General features: G+C 51.9%; 1 protein-coding gene across 1 annotated transcript in view; it reads left to right on the top strand.

Annotated features, from left to right (window-relative positions):
- Positions 1-26,472, top strand: part of DPP6 (dipeptidyl peptidase like 6) — a 190,076-nt gene that overhangs the window by 26,747 nt on the left and 136,857 nt on the right. Inside the window, exon 4 of the mRNA XM_037049919.1 lies at positions 21,502-21,596. Within this exon, the coding sequence (XP_036905814.1) occupies positions 21,502-21,596 (95 nt within the window). The remainder of the gene's footprint in view (positions 1-21,501; positions 21,597-26,472) is intronic.

The following is a 26,472-nucleotide window of genomic DNA, read 5'->3' on the forward strand; positions in this document are numbered from 1 at the left end:
TTGCTGGACACAGGGTGCCCGGGCTGACGGTTTCTCCTGAAACCAAATCGGTGGGTTGTTCCCACTGATGTTGGGTGAAGACCCCCCCAGGAACGTAAGGTTAAACACACGCACCCAGTCATAAAGAGCATTAGAGTCTGTTTATTGAGCTGCAGGCCAGAACACAAGGGCTACCAGAACGGTCCCCGCCGCTCTCAGAAGCTTCCAGAAGCCTCTCTCCCAGATGGGGACAGGCCTGGAAGGAGTCGTTAAAGTGCCTAACATGCAAGTGTTGGCAGCCAAATAGAGGTTTTCGTCCCACTGGCCAAGGTTTTCCTCTCCAGTGAACCTGGGTTCCCCCTCCAGCTCCCCTCCGGCGTCTTTGCCCTCAGAGCCTTCCAGATGGCCAGGACCTTGGCCACCATTCTCTTTGGAGTGGGGCCCTGGGCGGGGTTGAGAGCAAGGCCTCCACCTTCTCTTGTCCACTGGACATGCAGACTCGATGGACAGGGGGCTGAAGTGGACTGCGGAGCGAGGCCCTTCCGTAATTTTTGTTTGGGAGCTCAGATTTTCAACTAGCACCATTGATACGATTCTGTGATGTGTTTATCACAGATACCATGGAAACGTCCTGGGCAGAAGCAGGGGGTGGTCATCTGGGCTCCCACAGAGAATGTGGGAAGCTGCCTCTCTCTGCTGGCTGGGGACCGTAGCAAATCTCTTACAAAAGTATCTTTCCAGAATGTTCCTTCTGGGGTCTTGACTCTTTAAGAGATCTGTTTTCAGCCCTGGCTGGTGTAGCTCAGTGGATTGAGCGCAGGCCTGTGAACCAGAGGATCGCGGTTCGATTCCCAGTCAGGGCACATGCCTGGGTTGCAGGCCAGTTCCCAGCAGGGGACGCATGAGAGGCAACCATAGATTGATATTCTCTCCCTCTCTCCTTCCCTTCCCCTCTAAAGATAAATAAATAAAATCTTTTTAAAAAAGATCTGTTTTCAGCCTTAGCAGCTCAAAGGTTCCCCCACAGCCCCAAACAAGACCACATCTCCGTGGGCCGAACCCCACAGAACGGCATCCTGGGAGCATCGCCAGGTGCTGGAGCTCCGGTTTGCGGGGTGACTTGGGGTCACAAGGAGACAGAGGTGCCGTCGGTACCGTGCAGAACGGGAGGCATTGTGCGTGTGTCCACCTGGAAAGCACCTGCCTCTTCACCTGCTAGGTTAGCCCCCCCGCCCAGCGCCGCGCCCAGGGAGGATTACTGACGTACATGCATGGGTTCCAGAAAGGCCCAGGGGAAAGTCAGGACAAATTTCGGGGTGACAGAGTGTCCCAACAATGGCGACCAAAAGGACGTCATGGGAGAGAGGAGGCCAGGTGTACAGCGAACGTTGATTTCATAGGAATTGCCGGTGTCCCGAGTGGCCACCTGCTTCTGGCCTCTGCCCCGGCTCCCTTCCTGGCCCTCATTCCGGTTCTTGTCCTCCCCGCCCACCCTCTCTGCTCACACGTCACACAGCAGTAAAATGTGCCTGAGCTCATGGGACACTCACAGCAGTCCTTGGTGACTGGCGGTGCCCCCTTTTACAACCGGGGAAACTGAGGCTCACAGAGGCAGTACATCTCTCCAATCACGGGGCGGGCATCGTAGCAAAGATGTAGCTCCAGGGTTGTCCCTCTGACACCCACAAGGGGGACCCTGCACCCCACCGCCAGGTGACAGTCCTCAGAGCAGGAGGAACATCATCTCACTCTCCCCTTTCCTTCCCCTCGGAGGAGGCTTCGTCCTGGAGGTGGGCTGCGAAACCCCACGGAAGGGTTGAGGCTCGTTTCCAACTAGCCCGGAAATAAGCCGTGGCCCAGAAATGGTCTTTCCCCTCCTCCCCAGCCGCTGAAATCCACCACGTTCTCCCCACTGGTGCTTCCTCCAAGGCCCAGGCCCCCGGTTTGCACATGAACCTGAGATTCCTCTAGGAGAGAATGCACTTCTTAGTTGCTGGGGTTGTCAGCCAGCCGCAGTGACAGTCTAAAGGGGGACCTTTCAGGAAATGCCTTCCAGCCGAGGACAGTGTCCCGGACAGTGACGCAGGACCCAGAGCTGAGGGGCAGCCCGACCTTCTGGAGGGCTCCGCTGCAGTGACATTTTCAACCCCCCTGGGATGCCTTTGGGTCAAGTGTGACTTGAGGGAACAAAGTGAGAGCTTGGGCGGGGGCCCTTCCGCAAGACACAAAGTGAAGACGTGAAGCGTCTTGTCAGTTTGTCCTGCGGTGTCGGCTGTAAGCACAGACCTGCGGCTGTTCCAGGGTCCGCCAGGGACCCCGGGCCTTGTTGGTGAACAGGAAACGCCCGCTGAGGCCGAGTGTGGACCCACCACGACTGAACAGTGATTCCCAATCAGAGATTTACGGGCGAAGTCTTCAGTTTTCCGAAGGAGAATCTGTTCGGGTTTGGAGATGTTGCGGATACACAGGTCTTCATTTTTAATGATATCCTCATGATGCGTGTTTAAGATGTTTTTCTCTCCAGGTTAAACGCTGGAAAGTGTAATTTACTGCAGGAAAAACACAAATGTGAGTGGACCTCTTAAAGGCTCTGAACAGAATCGCTTTCCTGAGAGTCCGAGCCCACAAGAGGTCCTGTCTAGAAGGAGTGAATCGATTTTCAAAAAGCAGCACGCAGATGTTATGAACATTAAAGCTCTGAGAACTCATTTAACATAATGAATTTGACCCACAGGCGGGGGCGGGGGGCCTGGAGACTGAGGGTTTTCGCTGTAGGAGAGTGCTTCCAGGCGCCCTGTGTTTACCCCGTAATCTCCAGTGCTGTGACTGGGGGGCCCCTCAATGCCGAGAATGGCAGGCACGGGGGGGGGGACCCCGGGGAAAGGTGTGCTCTCGTAGCTTCACGCAGCAAGGGGCTCTGTGACTCCATTATGAGCTTTGCGAGGGGGGCTAATTAACGAAAACCAGGAAGGGTCTGTGTAGACCCAATTCACTGCTACCCAGTAGCAGCCTGAGCCAACGGGTTGGGCTGAAACATGCTCTTCCACGAACTCCCAAGTGCGTGCTGGAAAGGAGGCCTCTCTGACATCATTCCAGAATCGGGAAATGCAGCCCTGGCCGGGCTGCTCAGTGGTGTGCAGCGGCGACCTTGCACTGGAAGGCGGCGGCGGGTTCGGTCCCCGGTCAGGACATGTACCGAGGTTGCAGGTTCAATCCCCAATCGGGGCGTGTGTGGGAGGCAACCGATCCATGTTTCTCTTTCCCACTGGTGTTTCTCCCTCTTCTCTTCCTTCTCCCTCCCAAATCAATAATAAAATACCCTACAGTGGGGATTAAGAAAATTGGAGAAATGTACACGTAGCCCCCAATGTCCTTTACATACCCAGCGCCAGTCCCCCCCCCCACCACACTGAAAGCTAAAGAATGTCGGGTGCCTTTTCATGGCTGAGCCTGTTTCCCAGTGAAAGAACAGCAACTGAAATTGCGTCCTTTGTCTTCAGGGACGCAGCCCGCTAGTTTAGCCACTCCCACGCTCGGCCTTGTGCGGGGGTCCTGCCAGGGGCGGGCACTGGTCCTAGGTGGCAAACCCCCACCCCCAACCCCCGATGCAGTTGACCTCGTCGTTAGGCCAAATGGTCTTTCTCCAAGCGCCCAGCCTGGCCCAGCCGAGAAGAACCTGTGGGACCCTGTAGTTCAGCTCCTCCTTCGGCACATTCAACCACGAAGACGCCAGGGTGACCTGTGCGGTGGGGCCCCTTTTGCCCCCTTCTGAGACCCGGGCCCTGCTGAGGGGGTGGGGGGCTCCGTGGCGAAAACAGGAGTGGACGCCAGCCGTCTGAGACTGGCCCCACCCGCAGAGAGGCGTCCGCAGTGGAGCGCCCAGTGAGAGAAACAGAAAAAGCATAGAATGTGCCCATTGTTCAAGGACAGTTATTTCTATTTCGTTTTAAAAGCCCCAGTGGTATTAAGAGGAGGGTGCGAAACAGCGCCCCCCAGTGCCTAAGGATGCACAAGGGGTGAGTGTAAGGCTCACGATAAATACATTTATGCTCCAGCCGCCGACGTCTGCACTCTGTGAGCACGGCCAACAAGCCTGCAGACAGATTCGATGCGGCTGGCTACCTGGCTGTGGGATTTCTTCATCACTGACCTATTCGTGGGCGAGGGAACGCAACATGTTCCCTTGCATGTAAATGTAGCTGCCTCTCCTTTATAATAACCTGAGCAAGGTGGCGTGGGATCATCTGAGCAAGCAACCTGCGTCCCGCCGGAGCCAAGAGCCTCGAGAATTCTCTCTCTCTTTTTTTTAATGCAGTGAGGTGTGATGTGGAAGAGATATGAGTCCAGGAATAAATGAGTCGGAGGATCAACACACGGGACCTAGTTTTAATGAAATATGACTCGAGCCTCATCCGTCTCCTTCCCGTCCGACAGATCATTACAGCCCAGAACCTCGGCACCATGTTTCCACAAGTGAAAATTAAATACTGCCTCTAAAAATAGCCTTCCCGGGCAAAGGATGTCTGAGTTTATCTCTAAAAATTTAGGCAGCGTCAGGTGAGAAAGGCAAAACAGGAAATGGGAACTACGCAATATCGATTCTTTTTTTTTTGTCTGGGGAACACTTGTTAAAATGTTTGCGGGTCTCAAGCCTCCGCCGTGTGTGGCCTGGGGTGCAGAGCCTGTGTCTCAGGGACCAAATGAAGTTGACATGTTACAAAAGGCTTTGTAATTTGGGACACAGGGGCCACATGTGTTTGGTGAACTGAATTGAGGAAAACGGTTGAGTTTTGTCATCGCAGAACGAGGTGTTCTTTGTTGTTGCTGTTGAGAGAGGAAGGCGGGGGGGAGAGAGAGAGAGAGAAACACGGATGGGTTGCCTCCCATATGCGCCCCCACCAGGGTTTGAACCTGCAACCTAGTTATGCACCCTGACTGGGAATCGAACCTGCAACCTTTTGGTGCATGGGGTGATGCTCCGACCCCCTGAGCCACGCGGCCAGGGCAGGGGTGTGGTTTTTTTTTTCCTCTATGTTCTGGATTGTGGCGTCCAAAAGGTCTCAACATCAGAATCTTTGGAGACTGGCAGCTCCCATGTCCCCACATCCCAGGAGGGCGGTACCTGCGTCCAGATTAACTGGCAATGCTGAAGTCACGCCCTCTCTTAATTCAGATTTCCTCTGTGCCGAAGTCCTCTCTGGCCTCTGGACTTCATCCTGGGGCACACAGCGGCCAGCTGTCCTTGCTGCTCTTGCAGTGACCGTTCCTCAGGCCTTCTGGGTTTTGATGACCTTGGTAGGGGTCAGCGTCCGGTGTTCCGAGGGGTAACCGGCCGGGTCTCTTGCAGCGTGTTCTCCTGTTGCCCTTTTCCTGATCCATCATTAGGCTGTGGTGACAGGGTGTGGAGAAGAAGGCCACGGGAGGGAAGTGCCCTTCTTGGCCGATCGTGAAAGGGACACGCTGTCCCCACAAGCAACCAGGCTGTTTGCTGGTGGTGTCCTGGACGCTAACCAAGATCGCATTGGCCAGCCTGTCCGGTTTCTCTTTTCCCCATCAGTCCACCCTGACCATTTCAGGAGGAAGGCTCTGCCATGGGCCCGCGCCCGAGGAACATCATGGTCTACCTGCCCGAGCGCAGACGATAAATGATTTAGCATTCGTCTGCATGCGAGACATGTCTGTTCCCCACCACTTCTGTATTTATATCAATATAGACCCACAGATGTTTATCTTCTACCATGTTATAAATCGGTGCTACTTTTTTTCCCTTAAATGTTCCTGCGCCAATAGGCATGCTCCGTCGTAGCGGAGAACGTCTTTTCCTCGCCCGGTCTCCCTTCCCTCCCCTTTTTCCTTCCTTTCTTCCTCCCTCTCTTCCTTTCTTTCTGAAACGACTCTAAGACACCCTAGGCTGATCTCATACGTTCCCTGCCCCAGCCCTGGAACTGGCCGTTTCTCTGAGGGGCCCTGGTCTCTCCCATCTGCTGTTAGAAACCGATATCTGCACTCGCCGGTCCCAGGGCATCGCGGCTTCCAGCCCGTCTCCGCAGGTGACCGAGCGAGGGAGTCTGTGTGTGCGTGTGTGTGTGCGTGCATGTGTGTGTGTGAGCACGTGTCTCCACCTCTGCCTCCATCTGCACAGTAAGCGAAATGTGTTCATAATGACGTTTCTACACGGGACACTGTAGCTGCCACATGCCATATACATGCGTGTTTACAGGGTCTGTCCAGAAGGTGTCCAGTCACACGCTAGGAAAAACGGAGACATTTACTGGAGAAAATGAAAGATACAGGAAACATTGCACTCAGGACAATGACGCCTCCGTCCCTTTCCAAATAGACATGTTCTATTTGGAGAACTCACACGGTTCTCCCAATCGCCATCAGCTACCTGGTCACATTTTCCTGAATCTCATTGACAAACTGAAATCTTCTCCCTTTCAAAGGTGATTTTAGTTTTGGGAAAGGCCAGGGGTCGCAGGGTACCACATCTGGGCTGTAGAGGGACTGAGTCACCTGGGTGATTGGGTGTTTCTCTAACATACTCTTCAGGAGACGTGAGGCGTGAGTGGGCCTGTTGTCTTGGTGAAGCTGCCCATCACCAGTTGCCCAGAGCTGTGGCCTCTGAATCATCTGAATAAAGGAACATGCAAGCTTAACGTTAAATCTGATGCAGAATCGTTGCTCTGCTCACTCAGTCATTTTGAATGGGACGGCCACACCGTCCACACGCTCACTCAACAGTGCCTACCGCCCCCACTGACTAGCACAGTGAAGTCGTCACTGTTCACGCATGCGCATTCCGGTCCACTCTCCTTGGCTGCCAGGTCACATCAATATGCACACACTGTTCTCCTTATAGTAACAATGCTGGACTTTTTCTGGAGATATATATACATACATACATACATACATACATATATATATGTATATATGACATTACTCATAACAGTCAAACAACCCCAGGGTTCCTCAACAGAATATGGATAAACAAAATATGGTGTGCACACACAAATTGGAATGTGTCTGAACCCTTAAAAAGGGTCGGCATGCTGACCTGTACTGCAGCTTGGATGGATCCTGGAAAGATCACACTCAGTAAAAGAAGCCAAGCACAACAGGGCAGATATTTCATTACACTGATTGAGTTTCTGTTGAACCAACCTTGTAGTTTTGGGATAAATTCCCCTTTGTCATGGTGTCTAATTATCTTTAACTTGCTGGATTTTGTTTGCTAGTATTTTGTTGAGGATTTCCACATCTATATTTATAAGAGATATATGTCTGTACTTTTCTTGTGATGTCTTTGTTTTTTTTTTCCTTTTTTTTTTTGTATTAGTGTAATACTGGTTCATAGAATGCACTGGAAAGGGTCCCCTTCTCTTCTACTTTCGCCATTATTTCCCCAGATATAATCTTTCCTCTTTTCTCTCTCACTTCTCTTCTGAGGCGACCGTGAGGCCAATCTCTGAAATTCATTTTCCTTCGTTCCTTTTTCTCTCTGCTCCTCGGACTGGGTGATCTCCGTTACCATCAAGTTCATGGCTTCTTCCTCCTGCCTGAACACAAACATTAACTTCACACCCACTGGTGGCTTCTTCATTTCAATGATCGCCCTTTCATCCCCAAATTTCTGCTTGGCTCATTTTTTTGGTTTTTTTTAAGAAGGGAAGGAGAGAGGGAGAGAAATATCAATGTGTGGTTGCCTCTCGTGAGTCCCCCGCTGGGAACTGGCCTGCAACCCAGGCATGTGCCCTGGCTGGGAATCGAACCGCAATCGTGGGGTTCGCAGGCCTGCGCTCAATCCACTGAGCTACGCCAGCCAGGGCTGCTTGGCTCGTTTTTAAATCCTGCCTGTTTCCTTTTTGATACTTTCTACCCAGTGATACGTAGTTCTCATTTGTTTTAGTTCTTCAGACGTGGCGCTCCTGTAGTTCTTCGAGCATATTTATAATAGCTCATTTATTCGTTCTCTTTTATTGAATTGATCAGGGTGACACTGGTTAATAAAATTCTATACGTTTCAGGGGTGCGATTCTACGATGCATCGCCTGTATATCGTGTTGTGTGTTCACCACCCCAGGTCGCATCTCCTTCTGTCCCCATTCATCCCACCGTCCCCCCTTCCACCTCCTCCTACCCCCCCCCCCGGGAATCACCACACGGTTGTCTGTGCCTGTGAGGTTTTGTGTTTGTTTGTTTGGGTTTTTCTTTTTTTGCCTAATTCTTTCACAGTTTCCACTTAGTCGTCCCACCCGCCTCGGGCAGCTGCCAGTCTGTTCTCTGTGTTTAGGGGTCTGTTTCCACTTTGTTAGTGCACTTTGTTCTTCAGATTCCACAGAAAAGTGAAATCTTACAGTACTTGTCTTCTTAGTGCACTTTGTTCTTCAGATTCCACAGAAAAGTGAAATCTTACAGTACTTGTCTTCCTCTGACTGGCTATTTCACTTACATAATAGCTCATTTAAAGAGTTGCTTTCCTAATATGTCTAACATCTGAACATCTCCAGGAATAGTTTTTATTAACTGCTGGGTTTGTAGGTGTGTGTGTATGTGTGTGTGTGTATTGTTGTTGCTGTTTACATGCAACAATGTAAATATTGCAACCGATGATCAATGTAAACAATGTCCATGGCTTCCTGGACTAAGTAACAAAGTCTACATTCTCTTCCTATGCAGACCTTAAAATCTCTGCAGCGTTAGCTTAGCGCTTGGATAATGGTTAGACAGCGATTCCCTTCCCTTTCTCAAAGCAGCAGGTCTCCCAGCTTTGGCCAGCGAGCTCTGTGTGCGCCGCATGACACAGCGTCCGTGCTCAGCAGGCGGGGTGCAAGCCCGCCAGGTCTTCCTTTGCTGCCTGTGCGGAGTCCCAAGGTCAGCCCGGCGGAGACAAGGGCATTGCCAGTCTCCCAGGCTGCAGGCAGCACGCACATGCACGCAGCCTGCTAAGAAGTCCCAGAGACCTGCTGGAGGTTTTCAAAGCCCTCAGGGGCCTCTTGTTCCCTTGGCTTTCCCTTTGAAGTGTTTGGTCAACTTCCCCTGGACTGTTCTCATCCTCTCCAGTAGCTGCTATTGAAAACAATTGTCACTGATTGTTTCAGACAAATGCCCCAGGGAAAAGGCTTCTGTAAGGAGCCAGCTCTGAGCTGCGGAATAAGGACAAACCCCGGAGTGCAGGCTGCCTGCAGATGAAAGGCAATCCTCCAAAAATGGGGCTTTCGGAGACTCCGAAGCTGTCCCTTCCCTTCCGGTAGCTTCTCCCCCGATGAATTTAATGACTACCTCCATTGCAAAGCCCTTGGTTTTCAAAGCTGCCTCGGAACGGGGGCCAGGGAAACCGAAATATGAAGGGTCAGAAGGCCACACAGTTCCCTGTCCTGACCAAGAGTCGGCCTTTTAAAAGAACATAACTCTCCCCTCAGACGGTTGGAAGTCCTTGGCTAATTGCCGAAGTCAGAACAAAGTTGATTTTGACGATGTGTGCAGCCTCCTGGCTTTCATAAATGAGCGGGTTTTTTTGGAGGTCCTTAGTCTGCCGCCCGGCAGGTGGCTCCTCCTCCTTCGGTCGGATTTTGCGCGTGGTCCTTCCGTGGGCGGCCAGGACCACCTGCATCTCGGCTCCGACACAGATGCTCCAAATGATGCTTGTGGCCCGTTAAGACTTCGGAGAACTTCCAGGGAAGATTCCAGGTGTTCCTGGGAGCAGGGTGTTTCCGCGGGGGGTGAGGGGTGGAGGAGGTTGAAACCCATGTTCCTGACAGGTTTAGTGTTTAATAACGTATTTTATAAAAATACAATTACCCGAAAAAGCGAGCCCTGCTGACAGATCGACTCTGTGGAGCCCAAATGGCGAATGCTTTCAGAGGGAATGTTCTTTGCCTAATAAAATGCACGCTGCCTTGACTGCATCGGATTAATGTGACACTCAGTAGTTTGCTAAATTCTTCCAAATCACCCCTTTAAAAGCAATTTCTCTTCATTCGTTTCTGCACAGAATGCTAAAAACACGTAACACCTGATTACCCACAGCTCCTGAGAGAGAGAAGCGGCTTTCTCTTTTTTCCCTTGAAATGAAGATCTATGTTTATATTTTTCTAAGATTTTGTTTCCTTATTTTTAAAGCCCTGGCTCGTGTAGCTCAGCGGCTTGAGCACGGGCCTGGGAACCAGAGGATTGTGGTTCGATTCCCAGTCAGGGCACATGCCTGGGTTGCAGGCCAGTTCCCAGCAGGGGACGCACGAGAGGCAACCATACATTGATATTTCTCTCCCTCTCTCCTTCCCTTCCTCTCTAAAGATAAATAAATAAATAAATAAATCTTTTTAAAAATATTTTATTTACTTATTTTTAGAGAGAGGGGGATTTATGAGTCAGCAGGGGTGTGGGTGCGTCTGAACCACGACTTTCCAGTGGATGTCAGTCCTTCACATGTGGGATGTGGGGACAGCAGACAGAAACGGGACGGGAAGGGGTCAGTGTCGTGTTGTTACTGGACACGGGGGGCCGGTAGTGTGGGGTTCCTGACTTCAGGTGGGAAAGATGTCACAACGCGAGTCCGGGTGGCTGTGAGGGCACGTTTATTCAAGCGGGGACAGTGAGACAAGGAAGCCTGGAGGAAAAGCAGCAACAGGGCAAGAGCCCAGGTGGGCTGCCTTAGCCCGCTGGGCAGTCAGAGAAAAGGGGGCCTTGGGGACAGGTGCAGGGGGTCGGCCCGGGATGAGCGGCCGCTGCCCACTGCTCCCCTGGCCACCAGGTGTCACGGGGACCCTTGGATTTTAGGAGACGCCTGCCTGTGGGGGAAAGAGGGGAAAGAAAATGGCTGGGCTGCTCCCGAGAGGGAGAGTTCGTGCCGGCTCCTTCGTCCTGAGGCTTCTACTTTCTCTCTCTTGCTCTCTCTCCCTAAAATCAGTAAATATATCCTCGGGGGAGGATTTTAAAAACTTGAAAAATTAATAGCCGTGACTGTGCTGTGACCACCGACCTGTACCTCTCAGTCCCTTTGCCGTTATCACTCAGCCCCCAACCCCCTCCCCTCGGCACCCCTCCATCTGCTGGTCTATGAGTCTGTCTCTATGTTGTTTGTTTATTTACTGGGCTCTTTACAGTCCACGAAGCCGTGAAACCACACGGCATTTGTCTTTCTCTGGAGGACTGAGCTCACTCAGCATGAGACCCCCGTGGTGTAAATAAATTGCAAAAACTACAATGCGGTATACAGGTGATGTATTTAAACCATTCATTTCATTAACCAGTGTCACCCCAATAAATTTAAGAAACGTTTTAGAATCCCAGTTCTGCAGATCAATGTGTTTTCTTCTTGGTCACGTAAGCATGTGGCTGATGAGGTTAAATACCGAAGAAAGTGTGTTGTTGGTTTTCAGTGAGCTTTCTGCAAGGTAAGCTGATAAAAAGTCTACGTGTGACTCTACGGTGCACATAAAAATTGTTCCCATACATAAGAATGGAAATTTAAAAGCCGTTAAAAGCGACTGGGCAGCCCGTTAGTCAAAGACAAAAATCGAGCTGTCTCGGGTCCTATGATGGAAACAAAGTGAAATTTAAAGCCACACACGTCATCTTTGGAATGTAGCTACTTCCCGAGGAACTTCCACACTGAGACAGCTGTCAGTCTGAAAGCACTTGTCTGTGAAATTACCCGAGCTGTAAGAAAGGCTGAGAATGGGGCATCATTTTACCATCCTTTGAAGCTACACAATCTCACAGCCCGTCGCTCTCCATCTACCCCCATTTCCGCCCTGTGGCTCAGCTCTTGGTTTCCGTGAAGAGCGGTTTTCCCTCTTCACACCGTGGGACTCACGGAACACAATACCCCGTCTCGTTCTCGAAGGACAGAAAACACCGCTCGCGGGTTGTTCTCATTTATTCCACTTCTCAAGCTGTGGAGGGGAACGTCAGACACAGCGACTTCCCGGTCAGGTCACCCTGACACGCAGGCAGAGTGGAAGCTGAAGCAGCAAATTAAGTGGCCGAGGATTCTCCCACCACGCCTTGCCTAGTGGGGGAGGGAGGGTGGGCGGGGCCTCGACCTGTCAGTCTCGTCTCAGGACTGTCAGCCTGGCCTCCTCTCGGTCAAGTACATGCAGGCCGGGGCCCAGGGCTGCTGCTAGCCTTTAAAGAATGGAATTGAAAACCTTCTTCTGAAAGATAAGAACCGTTGTACGTATTTTTTTTTATTTTGTTTACTTTTTAAATTATCTTTTATTGATTATGCTATTACAGTTGTCTCATCCCCCCCTTTATTCCCCTCTGCCCTGCGCCACCTTCCCACCCGCATCCCCCCCACCCTCACTTTAATCCCTGACTTTTGTGATGTAAGCCAGGGGGGAAAAACAGAGCTGAAGACACACGTTTGCAGACCTGCTCCCAAGTCTGTAGACGCCTGCTCAGAATCTGGCATACGTATCATGAACCAGGCGGGTGCATAGCACCTACATGGGGTCTCTGGTGGTCTCTCGTCTCCTGCACTCAAGGGAGGGAGGGCGGGCTGCCCCCCCCCAACCAGCCTCTGCTCCCTGTCAGCTTTTGGCCCTAACGCGTCTCCACTCACGCTCTGCGGCGCAGTGCCTCTGCCCGCCCAACTCTCTTGTACGTTCCCAGGAGTCAGGGGCTGCGTCATTTTCTTTCTTTGTTCCAAAGGACAGCACAGGGAACAATTCAATAAGCACCAGGCGATGTCAACTCTTTCATCCTGTGTGGGTCCTCGGCCGGTGTTTTTGCTGAAAACGTTTAAACATACGTTATACCACGTTCTTCCACCCACACGCGTCCGCACTGGCATGCTCTCCCATAATCCACAGCAGCGTCGGGTCTACGACAATGACTGTAATTCCCTAGTGCCACTCGAGTTCCCAGGCCCCTTAGGAGCCTCTCCTTCGTTCTCAGCGTTTCCTCTATGGTTTTCCCTCCCGTCGCGGATGAAGCCAAGGGTCACATGCGGGGCGGTTACTTCCGTCTCTGGGGTTGCCGGGGATGGAGAACCGCTCGTCCTTCCCCTGTGAACAGAAGTTACTTCCCTGCGTCAGGCCGGGCGTGCCGTGGGGTCTCCCACACCCCGGATCCGTCTTACGCCTCCCTCGGGGAGCGGCCCCCTCGGTCCCACCGTGAGGGACGGCAACGCTGCCTCGTGGGCTGTCGTCACGCCCCCCACGTCCCTCTGTTATAAACAGGCTTTGCCCGTTCATACAGCAGGGATTTCCTGGGGTACCGCCTCAGTGTGGGGAGAACACCCCTCAGCTTTCCGCCAAGCGGGTTCAGCACTGATCGGTGAGCCCGACCTGCATTGGGGACTTCTGTGAGGGCCGTGAAATGGTGACATTCCCACGCCGTCGTTCCTTCTGTGCCGATGAGTCGGCTGTCTTCTGGCGGGAGGACCCCTCCTCCTCAGCAGTGTCCCTGGATGGACGGTGGAAAATGCAGGGAAACCCAGAATGACTCCTTTTTGGTGACCAGGTTCACGGGGCAAAGTTGGTGCAACAGTTGCCTCCCCTGGCGGATAAGGGAGGTGGGGTGTGTGTGTGTGTGTGTGTGTGACTGCCGTTACAGACCGATGGGTAGTTTTTTGCACTCGGTTAGTCTGATTCGTTTTAATCCATGGTAACGTGCTTTGGATGCTCTGATGTTCCCAATTTTGCCCGCTGGAGACTGCCCCACTGGCTGTTCACTGCCTGTAGCAGGGACCTGTGGCCCCGGGAGTGGTCAGCCACCACACGGCTTCAAGGACACACACAGTGTCCCTCACAGTCTGGAGGTCAGCTGGTGCTTGGTTCTGACTCTGCCTGTCTGTCGGCTGATTGGCTCACAGGATGGGACAACCAGCTGGCTGTCAGCTGATCTGGCCTGGCCTCGGGTCACGATGGCAACTCACTTTTGGGTTGCATCCACTTTTGGGTCTCCTCCTGGGGCCAAAGCCTAGGTCAGACGTGCTTGTCTGTCGGCCACCGTAGAAGCTAGGAGAGGGCAAGGCCAACTTTCAGAGTGGCATTCAAGTCACGTGCCTGAGCCCAAGGTCAAGAGGAGGTCCCAGCAAAGTCAGAGGCACGGGCTGTGGACACTGTCGAGGGAAGAGCTGGTGGCTCTTGCGACCTACCGTGGTTTCAGGGACACAAGCCATCTCTTGCTGAACACGTCCTTGCCTTCTAGCTGATAAGATATCCCAGGGTCGGCCCTGGCTGTGGGGCTCAGCGGTTAGAGCATCGGCCCTATGACACCAAGGTTGTGGGCCCGATCCACCATCAGGGTGTACACGAAACACAGCCAGGGAACACACAAAGAAGCTCAAGAACAAATGGATCTTTCCCTCTCTCTCTCCCCCTTCCTCTGTCTAAAATCAGGAAGTAAAAACTATAAAAAAAAATACCCCAAGTTCATGGGCACATTCCGTGTCTCGGATCTTGAAGCGCCCGCATCTTCAACGACCCCAGGCTCTTTCGGTGGGGAGGGGGCTGAGAGACCAGGATCCGAGTGTCCGGGAGGACTGAGCGCCCAGCCCCTTTCTGGGGACGAGACCAGCAAACACACGCTTTAAGAAAGTAAACATCTCTCCCTGTGGCTATTTCTTACACAAATGCAACACTGTCGGGTTTTCACTTCTAACCGAACTTCATGGTTTTCGGTGTGGATCTGTTTCTCAGGCCCAGAAAATCTTACTCCCTAAGGCACTGACGGAATGACGGGAGTGCTTGAAGTCACGAGTGACGGGACAGTGCTGTCGTGAGCGTGGAACTTTGCGGAGCCGGCTCGCGGTAACCACCCTCTGATTGGCTATGTTAGTGGCAGTTTCGCCAAGTCAGGGAACGTGGTGAATTCGAGGTGCCTGCATGCCAGAGGTCTGGCGGTGAAGAAAATAGGATAAATATTCTCACATGAACACAATGTCTCCTGGTTGGCTCTTCTTTTCTTTGGACTTTGGCTTCTCCAGCCCACCATTTATCTTTTCAGAAACTGCTACCTCTCCTAAGCACATGCTCGTGAAAATAAGTTACTTGCCCACTTTCAGTAAAACGCGCGTCACTCCTGCTTCCTCACCGTCTCTGTCGGCACTGACGCTGCCCTGCTGTGCCGGAGGTCTGCGTGCAGTTCCTGTAAGTTCAAACGGAAGGATGAGGTTACCCCGTGGGGCCGTTTGGGGGGGAGGGTGGAAATACCACAAGTGCCAACACGCCTTAAAACGCAGGGGTGTCCTTGGCACGTTCTCCCCACTCATCAGTGAGTCAGTGCAGTGGGCCATCGCCCCCCCCCCAGATCATCTGCAAAGCAGTGATAATTGGGGTGTACTGGAAATATTTTCCACCCCCCACACCTGTCATGGTGCGAAAAGCATGGGGACACACTGTTAAGGGGGATCACCGGCCTGCCAACCAGGCGGGGTTTTTTAAAGATTTTATTTATTTGTTTTTATGAAGAGGAGAAGGGGAGAAGAAAGAGAGGGAGAGAAACATCAGTGTGTGGTTGCCTCTCAGGCGCCCCCTACTGCAGGGGTTGGGGCCTGGCCTGCAACCCAGGCACATGCCCTGCTGGGATTTGGAGGGATGACCTGGTTCAGAGGTCGGCACTCAACCCACTGAGCCACACCGGCCAGGGCAGCCGACTGCGTTTCGAAGACACCCTTTGGTTTTCTCTAGGACCACGATGGCCTGCGGGGGTGGATTTTCAGACTGAAAGTGCACAGGGGTGTGAAATAAGGCTCCTCTGGGACAGCCCCGTACCGTTGTGAACTTCTAGACGGAGCACCCAAAGCGCTCTCTGCAATGACGGGCGCGCTCGGTACCTGCCGCGTCCCGCCCAGCACCCACTGCCGGGTGCACCTGTCGAGGGCTTAGAGCTGTGTCTCCTGCAAATAAGGACCTTTTAGTTTTATTTAATTTTAACTGATTTGTGGTGTTCATGGGAATGTGTGGCTAGCAGCTACCTATTGGCAACACAGTCCCAGGTGGTAAACACAATCCAACTAAAGACATTTGCACTTGGCGTGCCGTTCCCCAAATAAGCATAATTTCTGACACCAGCTTTCTAATTGTTACTGTCTTTGGAAGCCAAAGGAGAACTCCCTCTGAGCCAGAAGCAATAAATCCACACCTGGACGGAAAACTTGTTGTCCGGCACTGCCCATTCCCATCCCCGGCTGCTGACTTTGGCGGGAAAGAGTTTTCAGAATTTTAACTCATGGGCCGGCGGTGATCGGAGAACTAGGATGAGACCACCACCGCTCCCAAACACGCGAGGAGTTCGAACACGCAAATCCGTGCAAGCCTGAGGAGGAGAGAAGAGGCTGGAAGGAGCCCGAGGAGCTGCATGTTTCTGAGAGCTCCCGGATTTCCTTAAACTGCTCGGGCTTTACAACCAGTTCCTGCCTTTTTACCACAGAACACGCTGAGCATAAACAAAAGCACCTCGTTTGCAGGCTGGCCTCGCTCTGGTCCCCCCTGCTGTTTGAGGGGCTCTCCTGACACCGTGTCGTTTTACCCTCCTGTGTCTCACCGCGCGCCTCTGAAACAGAAGGACCTGCCTTGTTGCACAGAGAAGAACATGGCCGTTGCATCACCCTAAAAAAAAAATAGACTCCCAAACAAAACAGTGCTTGCTCCAAGCACCATTTTCCTGTGAGTCCTATTAACAATCTTAATTAACCTACAAGTGTTTAAATTTCCTGTTGCCATATAAATGCCCTTATTTCTTGGAGGAAAAAAGAACAGGTCGTTTTTGCTACAGTGTCTCTGAGATTCCTACTTACGGTGTTGGCTAGAATGTGTCTCCATTCTCTGTATTTTCTGTCATTGCTGGTGGGTGGATTAGGTTGGCGCTCTGGTTTTTTTTTTTCAGGAGGGGGGCATGTGGGTAGCACTCCATCCATAGTGCCTCTCCCCTCAGGAGGCATTAGTGGGACTGCCTCTCACGCGGTCCTGTAGCCTTGGCCAATCGGCCGATCGCCACCTTCGCTCACCAGGTGCGGCAGAGCCCCCATCGACCTTCCTGCTGGGTACCTTCCCTTGTCTGATCCACTTTGAATGGGAGCAAAGGGACATTCTCCTGATGTTTTCCCATTTCCGTACCAGCTTTTAAATTGCACGCTGACCTGCGAGCACCCTCTGACGTCGGTCCGTTTAATGACGACGGTCCATGTAATTAGTTTTTTCTTTTTTAAGTGTCATTTTACATTCATGAGCTTTACAAAGAGTCAGTGAGCTTTCATCTGTCGCCATCATCCCAGTGGAGGCTCTGAATGTCCCCTTGTTGGTCAGGGACACTCTCTTCTTCCACTTGGTTTGGGAGCCGTTTTGACCTTAATGCCTTCCGTGGTGTCCGAGCCAGTCCGGGTCCCGGACCGGAGTCAGCCATTTACAGCGGGAACCCTAAGTGCGGCTGCGGGCAGAGGCCTCGCCGGACCTCACTGCGGGCACGGGGGGGTTCCACAGCAGGCTTCCTGTTTTCTGACCACCGTGCAGGTGTGGGTGGTCTTAGGGAACGTACCATAGGCTGTGGGTTATCACACACAAGTGAGTTATAAGGTGAGCGACAGAGAGCGACAGATAGGGCATCTCTCCCATTATCGGTAATTAAAATGAAAAGGAGCAGTCAAATTTACTCTGTCTACTATGTGCGCTCTTTGTTTCCAAAATTAAAATCCATACTTCACATGCAAAGGTGCTTTGTGATATCGGTGTAATGAAGGATTAATATTCTCGTCAAAACCCACCAGCATACACAAATCACACTTGTCAGTAAGAACCGAGTGTGGTCTCGATCGGTAAGAAACCAACGGTACCACGAAATGCCACGGTGCTTTTAATCTGTCTGCCATGGGCCAACCTCCGAACAAGCTTTCTAAAAAATACATTACTGTCAGGCAAAAATAAGCCCCACGTAAAGTCAACTGAAATATAAACCTCAGAGTAAGTGACTGCAATTCTGTCTTACTTTTGGAAGCGCAAGAAAAGAATGCGTTGCTTTGCTATATATTTTGGTATCCCAAATTGAGGAAACGGCCTGAACATGAAAAGTCATCACTTTTGCTGCTAACAAACAGGGCGACTTCTTTCTAGCTCTGTCGTGTTTTTGGCTTGGAAGCCTGGCTCAAGCACACAGAGCAGCGAACCCAGCGATGTGCTCGCACGCCGAGCACTGCGTCCTGGGCCTGGGGCGGGGATCTGCCGGCAGGCGGCGAAGGGCGAGATTTTCTGTAGGCAGTCTCTTTCTTTAAGAGCCTCACACTTCGTACTTCCGAGAGTCCGCACTGAGTGTGGCTTTCTGGTTCATCTCCCCCGATCCCAGAAGCCTTTCACACCTCGCCACATCGCGGCGCAGGCTGAATGACCCCAGCAAAACCCACATAGTCTGAGAAAGCTGACCTGGCAAAAAGAAAGAAAATAGACAGCGTTTTGATTCATTCACACTGGACAGCTCTGTGTCGGCTGCTGTCGTTTCTTTTACTGGACAATCTAAGGGAAACGAGGCCTGCGCCCCTGACTAAAACGGACGGGGGTGGCACACTTTAAACTTTCTTGCGGCAGATGGTAAAAAATCGCGGCTCTAATAAATTGGCCACAAAATATATAAAACAAAACTCTGAGCATCTGTGGGAGAGAATTAATCCATCACGATGGATTTCAACGCAAAATTCTTGATCTGTCTTGGATTTCAAAATGTCGACATCACGTTCTTACTGAAGAAAAGGGCAACCAGGCAAGCATCAGCTACGAAAGAGAGAATTTGACCCTATGACCGATCTGACGAACATGCACTTGGAGTAGCAGAAGGAGAACATGTAGATAAAGGAGCAGAAAAAATATTTGGCCAATGAATGGCTGAAGATTTGGTGACGATGGCAAGTTGCTGGTACAAGGTGCTCAGCGAACATCAGACAAGATAAACACAACCCAGCCTGGTCTAAAAGGCACCGGAGTCAAACTGCTGAAAACGAAAGACAGCAAACAAACCTCGAAAGCAGCAAAAGGAAAAGGTAGGGAAGAAACAGGCAAGGAAAGAACCACCCAGTTCATTGTTGCCTTATGGGTCCCTCGGAAACCACGATGGCAGCCAGGAGAGAGCAGAAGGAAGTTTCAAAATGCTGCTAGGAAAGAAAAAAGAACCTATTGACCTAGAATTCTCTGTTAAGAGATAATGTCCTTCGAGGATGAAGGGTAATTGAGGACACTGTCAGATAAAACCAACGTAAAGGGACTGGGTACTGGTGGACACATAGAACCGGGAACCCTAAAGAAAGCCCTTCGTAAAGCAGAAAAATGACATTGGGTGGAAATCCAGATCTCAATAAAGAATAAAAGCCCTGGCTGGTGTAGCTCAGTGGATTGAGCGCGGGCCTGGGAACCACACGATCGCGGTTCGATTCCCAGTCAGGGCACATGCCTGGGTTGCAGGCCACTTCCCAGCAACGAGTCGTGAGAGGCAACCACACATTGATATTTCTCTTCTTCTCTCCTTCCCTTCCCCTCTAAGGATAAATAAATAAAATCTTTAAAAAAAAAGAATAAAAAGCACTGGAGTGGTAAACAGTGGGTAAATGCGGAAGGCCTTTTTGACATTTCCTTCTGAATTTCTTTACAAGCCCTGTTCTGTTCCAGTCAGTCATCACAGCGTGGTCTGGTGGAACACATATGCCCTGCTGATGGGTGTCATACACGGAATTATAAAATCACGGGGCTGGAGGTGGGCCTGCAAACGTGGCCGGTTTCTGTGTGCCCGAGAAGTAGTGTTGTTAACCCTGTGTAGGCTGGGTGACCGTGAAAAGTATATACTGAACCCCCAGGGCAACCACCGAAAACTAAAGGCAAAGAAAACACAGCAAAAAAATAAGGAAATAAAAATTCTAAAAATAGTCAACAGCAATGTGAAAGCCAAGAAACAAAAAAGGGGGAAAGAAGTTGACAGACAAGAAGAAAATAAGCCAAAGAAAAATGGAAAAGACCAAACCAAACTACATCAGTACTTCATTAAGTGTGCATACGGTACGCCTACCAAGACAGACCACATTATGGGCCACAGAAATGTCCTAATGAGTTATAAAAAGACCGAAACCATCTACAGAGCAATCTTTGATCCGACGAATTTAAATTAAACATCTATAAAAAAATAAGAGGACCAGAGTAACTCTATGTATTTGGAAATTAAACAACACATTTCTAAATAATCATTGGGCCAGGCAGACGTTCCAGGGAAAATGAGAGATAATTCGAACTGAATAGTAATGTAATTCAGCCTGTAAAGTCTGTGAGATGTAGCTAATACCATCCGCGGGGGGAGATTTTTAGTCTTAAGAGTTTTATTAGAAAAGATGGGACGTGAAACCGACGATCAAAGCTTCCACCTCAACAAACCCGAAAAGGGGGAGAAAATTAAAGCAATCAGAAGAAAGGGATAAAAAGAGAAAGTGTGTGATTCTCTCAGACAGAATAAAGAACGACTAGAAAGGCCATCGGAATCGACCCAGTCTGCGCACAGCGTTCCCCGTGATCGTGTGAGACGCCTTCACCATCCCACTGGGTCAGTGGGACCACCTTCCCCCAGAACGATGTTCTTGCTTCTTCCCCGAGTGTGTCCTGCCTGCCACCAACAACCCTATCCGCCGGAAGTTCCCCTCTCTGTGACAGTGTGTGGCCCTGCAGGCACGCACAGCTCCTACCCATCTGCATTCATACTAGTCCGTGCGCCTGTCTCATTCGTTTCCTAGGCGGTGACTGATGGTACAAAGTATCATAGTATCACTAAAGATACAGTGTAGACATTCAAAGATCCCCGAGGACCAGCCGGTTCCTGATGGAGCCACAGAGGAGACTCATGGACAAAGTGAAAACAATTCCACAGGCTGTGGGGGGGGGGGGGTCGGTATATGTGTGTGCACGTAAACAGACCTCACCCCAGAGTCTCAGATACAAGACAGTGGTCTGGCCCCGGCCGGGCGGTTCCGTCCGTTGGAGCGCCATCCTGTGCACCCAAAGGTCGCAGGTTCTATTCCCGATCCGGGCACACAGCTAGGTTGTGGGTTCGCCCATAGGAGGCAACTGATCGATGCTTTTCTCTCCCACGTCAGTGTCTCCCTCTTTCTCTCTCTCTCTCTCCCGCTTCCTGTCTCTCTCAAAGCAATAAACAGGGCCTCAGATGAGGATTGAAAAAGAAGAAATTGGTCCATTGAGTGCCAGTTATCTTCCATCTCTCATGGTAGCAGATTTCTCAATCTGCCATCTGTGGGCACTCCGCTTGTCCTGCCCCAAAAAGGTCCAGAGTGTTCTAAAAATGTTGTGAGCGCGTGCGCCGGTGCTTTTTCTGCCAGCGCGTGGAACAGGAATAGGAGATAAGATTCAAAGAATAGCTGCCCGGGAGGTTATGTTAAGAGGAACTAAATATATTTTTCCACATTGAAAGGAGCCTTTGAGGAAACACTGGCTGTGTTTTTTTCACGAGTAGCCCATTCATTTTGCTAACTTTCCATCAAAGGCTCGGGGAGTTCCTGGATGGCTCATGGTTCTTTTTTAATTTCCTCTCTTGCAGATAAAGAATTCATCTACCGAGAACAGAAGGGAAGTGTGATACTGCGAGATGTCGAAACTAATACGTCCACCGTGCTCATAGAAGGCAAAAAAATCGTGAGTACCTTTTGTGATGACCGGGATAAGTTCCGTGGCGTCTCCCGCAGGAAGTGATTTTCAGGTCCAACTTCCAGGACAGGCACACAGAAGCAATGAACTTGGAATACTGCGGGCTGAGCAACGGCAGATAATAAGAAATCGAAAGCGCACTAATTTAATAAGATCAAAGCCCAGTTTCTGCCGGGGTTTGGGAATTTCTCCGAGGTGTTGAAAACTAGTGTTGCAGATCACAGATAATTGAAAGATAAAGTCCCCAGGCTTCCCACATTTACGGGACAACGGTGGTCATGCGTAGAAAATAGTTTGTAACTAACCTCTCCCTGGCCGGGGGGCTCAGTGGGTTAGAGCACCGTCCTGATACAAGGTTTCGGGTTTGATCCCCGGTCAGGGCACATACGAGAAGCAACAAATGAATGTTGAGTAAGTGCCACAACACATTCTCTCTCTCCCTCTCTCTCTCTCTCTCTCCCTCTCATCAATTTAAAAAATAAAAAACGAGTCTCTGCCAGCACAGGGGCCCTTGGTGCAGGTACCGACTGTACTCACGCTGATGGCAGTAAGTGACGCTGGCCCTTGAAAATCAGTGTGCTTGGCCCGTGTGAGCGTCACCGCTGTGAAATCGGTCTTCCCAGCGATCCGAGCGGCATCTTGCGATGTGGAGTTTCTGTGCCCTTAGAGGTGTTTCTCCAACATGCGGCTGAAGCTGTACACCCAAAACCGGTTTAAAGAGGATTGGTTTTTCTTTGCTCAATAAGTTCATTCTCACTGTGGGAAAGGCCGTCTCTCGAGTTGAGGGAGGGGGTCCTACTCTCGTCCGAGGCAGTGGGAGACCTGAAGGAAGAAACTAAGGCGGATTCCAAGTCAGAATGATCGGGACACGTCTCTGGTGTGAATGGGAAACCTAGAAGTCCTGGAATTCTACTACCCGGGGGTTCAGGGGTTCACAGATAAGCATCCTGAGCCCTGAGTTGCAATGGAGCCTTTGGGTGATTGGTGAGGGTCAGGCCGGCCCCCAGAGCCTCAGTTCCAGGGGCAAGAAAGGCAGGCTCCACCGTGGCCCTCCCACCCCCAGACTCGTTCAAATGCCTCTCAACGTTCTTTTTCCTCCTCCAGAGCATTCTACTTGCTGTTGAAGTACCTCTCATGTCCTGCTTGGGGGGATGATGACTTTTTCTTTAAAATATAAAGTGTGTATGAGGTCTAGGGTGCAGTGAATCCCGCCGTGCACACAGACAGTGGGTGGATGCTGGTGGGGGGGGGGGTGCAGAGAGGCGGCCTGGTGGCGTGGCTCCCCGAACGAGAGCTTCTTGCAGTTAAACAGAGGTCTGCAAAGCAAGACGGGGGAAGAATGGGTGTGCCTGCGTTGTTGCATTTCGACAAACCAACAAAATTATCTTTGGTCGAGTTACGCGCCCCGTGGAACTCTGCTTCAACCCCCTCCGAAGAGCGGCTGAGGCAGAAAATGAGTTTCTGATGGGAATCGAGAGGGGCGGACCCGCAGGCGGTGGCCCGGGGTAAGTGGGTTTTAACGTCGCCACGAGGTCGCTATTTCCCGCGAGGACGTCCGTTTAGTAAAAGCAGGGCCCCGTGCACACGGCTGCACTTAGCCATGAACTACGCGCCCGGGAACGGCCTTCTCCCTCTCAGATCAATAGCTGGTGACATAGCGTTCGTTTTCACTGAAGTTGTCGTCGCCAAGTAACGAGGGAACTTCAGAAACCGCGTTGGGGAAGGAGAAAGGGAAGAACTTCCTCTCGCTCCGCTGAAGGCAGGCTGTGTCTTCTTAAAATGCCCTTTAGTCCCTCTCGTGACAAAGGGTTATTGAGCGCCGAACACCAGCGGCCTGAGCAGCCCCAGTCACCATCACGCCCGGTGTATTCTGGTCGCGCAGCTGTATTTGCATGCTCCTGCAGGCAGGCCCCAGCAGAAAGGAAAGGGGGAAATGTGCGGAGGGGCTGCATCCTATTTAGATCGCGGACACCCCCAGGGCTGGAGTCCCACCAAGCCAGGGAGCCTTCCGGAGTGTGGGTCCAGCCAAGGATGTTCGTCTCCCCTCTGCGCGGTGTCACCAGCAGGTGCTGAGAAAGAGGAGCCCGGGGTCGTGGGTTCCTGTGGCCTTTCTGAGGCCCCGCCAGGTGCTCTCTTCTGGTTTGACGTCCAGAAGCGTCGACCTTGTCTGACAAAAGCAGCCTGAACAGAAAGGCCACGCTCCTGGGGAAGCCGCCCGCCCTTCTCAGGTGGCTCAGTCTGTCCAGCGACCTGCAGCTGGTGGGGCCATGGAAGCAAAGGGGCACGGGCGGATGCTCTGCAGGATTTTAAGACCGTCCCTCCTGCCTGGACCTCTAGCCTCATTCTCTCCCCCCGGCCACCAAGAGCAGACGCTTCCGCCCTGGCTGGTGTGGCACAGTGGATCGGGTGCCAGCCTGTGAACCAAAGGGTCATCGGTTCGATTCCCGGTCAGGGCACAGGCCTGGGTTGCAGGCCAGGTCCCCAGCAGGGGGCGCGTGAGAGGCAACCACACATTGCTGTTTCTCTCCCTCTCTTTCTCCCTCCCTTCCCCTCTTTAAAAATAAATAAGTAATATATTTTTAAGAAAAGAAGAGATGCTTCCCGCACACACTCGTGTTAGCGTAGCCAGGCCTTTCGCCCTCGGCTTCCTGCTCTGGGCTCCTCGGCTTCCCAGGATGCTCTCTGCTGGGCTGGACCCGTGGAAGGGGTACGCAGGGTGCGAGCACCAGGCAGACCAGCTGGGAAGCTTTTAAGATAATGGGTGGTCACAAAGGGGTGGACTAGCACTAGGGTGCCACCTGGGGACCTACCGCCCGTCCTCAGAACTGCACAGAGCTCAGCGGTGGCGAGACCCTGGGCTGGGTGTACAGTCTCTGTGCCCCTCCACCCCACCCCTCGGGCATGCTGGGGGGGTGCAGGCTGCTGGGGCCCCAGGGCGTGAGCCCGGGCAGCGGCGGGCTCAGGCAGGGTGAGCAGGGGGCACCGAGCAGTGTCGGCATAGGAAACGTCCACCCCCGTGAGAAGTCGTGTGCGTTTGTTTGAGCCAATCTGACGACAGTTGCCCTCAACAGATTGAGCAAATGCTCCAGAAAATGGCAGTTTTGCATCTTCTTTTGTCCACCGCACTCAAAGGGGGAGGCATAAGTGGGTTCCGTGAAATCCACGGGTGGTGGATTAGGGAGGCGGGAGAAAGCAAAACGGGGAAACCTCTGGGATTGGGCAACAGTAAAATGATAGACACACGTGCTTCTTGACACGGGTGCGTGCAGGCGCGCCACCAGCCAACAGCAAACACACTGACGGTGACAAGGAAGGGTTTGTGGTCTGTCTGTGGTGCGGTGGCTGGAAAAGCAGAAGTTACCGTGACGTTCCAAAGGCGAGCTATCGGGCCTGTTATTGTAGAAGCAAAAAGACAACAGGCAGGCTCAGTAAAGGTAAAGACGGACCTTTGTCAAGGAAGAACAGTGGCCTTGGCCCTGACTGCCCACCATGACCTGCTTCTCGTTAGCTTTCATTTCGGACCATCCCGTGGGGTTCCTTTCAGTGTCTGCGTGTGTGAGGCCGCCCTGCGGGCCTCCCCTGAGCTGGTCGGGGTAGCGCGTGGCCCCTGTTCATCCACAGCTGGAAGGCCCCGAGGAGGACCACGTCAGGGCACCTCAGGGCGCAGCCGCCGCCACCTCGGTTTGGACCCCTTCCCCACAGAAGCTGGGGCCAGGCCGCCTCCTGAGCCGGGCAGGGTGTTCGAAGCTGGTGATTATGGCAAACAGCAACCTCAGATCTCTGCAAATAACAGGGGGAGAAAATCAACCTTAAGTGAACTTTCACTTGAATTCCATATCTGCTGTCCTAGGCATTCCAGGACATTCTATTTTACTCTCCTTTTAAAAATAATTTTAATGTCAAACAATGTATTTCATTTTTACGCTCCTGTGAGACTCTCATCGACAAATGAACAAATTAGAAAAGGGTCCGTGGTATATTATGTATCCTGTTTACGTTGCCACGGAAAGAAACACTGCCCATGTTTCTCGTGCTCAAACTGGGTCTTTGGATACGTGGGCAGTGGTTGTCCGGGTCCTGGAAAAATCTCACGACATTTTTCTCTGCTGAGTAAGACACTGTCTCCCTCCCTGCCTTCTTCCTTTTTTCTTTTTCCTCCCTCCCCGCTCCCTCCCTTCCCATTCCTTCCTTCCTTCCTTCCTTTTTTTCTTCCTTCCTTTCTTTTTTCTGCCTGTCTCTCTCTCCGTCCTTCTCTCTCTCTCTCCGTCTCTCTCTCTCTCCGTCTCTCTCTCCGTTAGCAGCGACGTGGTCTCCCAGTCCTTGACTTCATACAGAAAAGGTTTCCTGACACGCGTCCTGGTGATTTTGACAGCACACTTCTTCGAGCTGGGGACAGCGAATCGAAGGAAGGGCCTAAGGTAGAAGAGGCCAGACCGCAGCCGCAGGAGGGTCTAGGTGGCCGCGCTGCCTTGCCCGTCACAGAGGAAGGGAGCCGGCTGGGCTGCGTGCACTCAGGAAACAAGCCCCCCGAGAAGGCCGAGGAAGGGCCCTTGGGGAACAAAAGCAAAGGCACGCACCTTGGAAAAGAAGGATGACACGGGTGTGGGCGTGTTCTAAAAGCAGAGAGTGCACTGGGCCCTTTGCCCTAAGGGTTTTTTATCTGTTTTACAAAGGCAGGAACTTGAGGGGATGATCTCAGAAGAATGGTGGTCAGCCTTCCCGGTGTGTCCGTTCAGGGTCCAGGTCTCTGCTTATTGGTCGGCGCCAGGGCAGGGGCTCCTTAGCCTTTGCAGCTGTTCCCAATGCAGCCATGGCGTCCCTTTTTTTTGGCACCGCCCCTCCAATCCATCTATGACACACTAGC

The sequence above is a fragment of the Sturnira hondurensis genome, unplaced genomic scaffold (assembly GCF_014824575.4).
Source record: "Sturnira hondurensis isolate 20B ecotype Veracruz unplaced genomic scaffold, ASM1482457v3 Scaffold0006496, whole genome shotgun sequence".
In the NCBI taxonomy this organism is placed as follows: Eukaryota; Metazoa; Chordata; class Mammalia; order Chiroptera; family Phyllostomidae; genus Sturnira; species Sturnira hondurensis.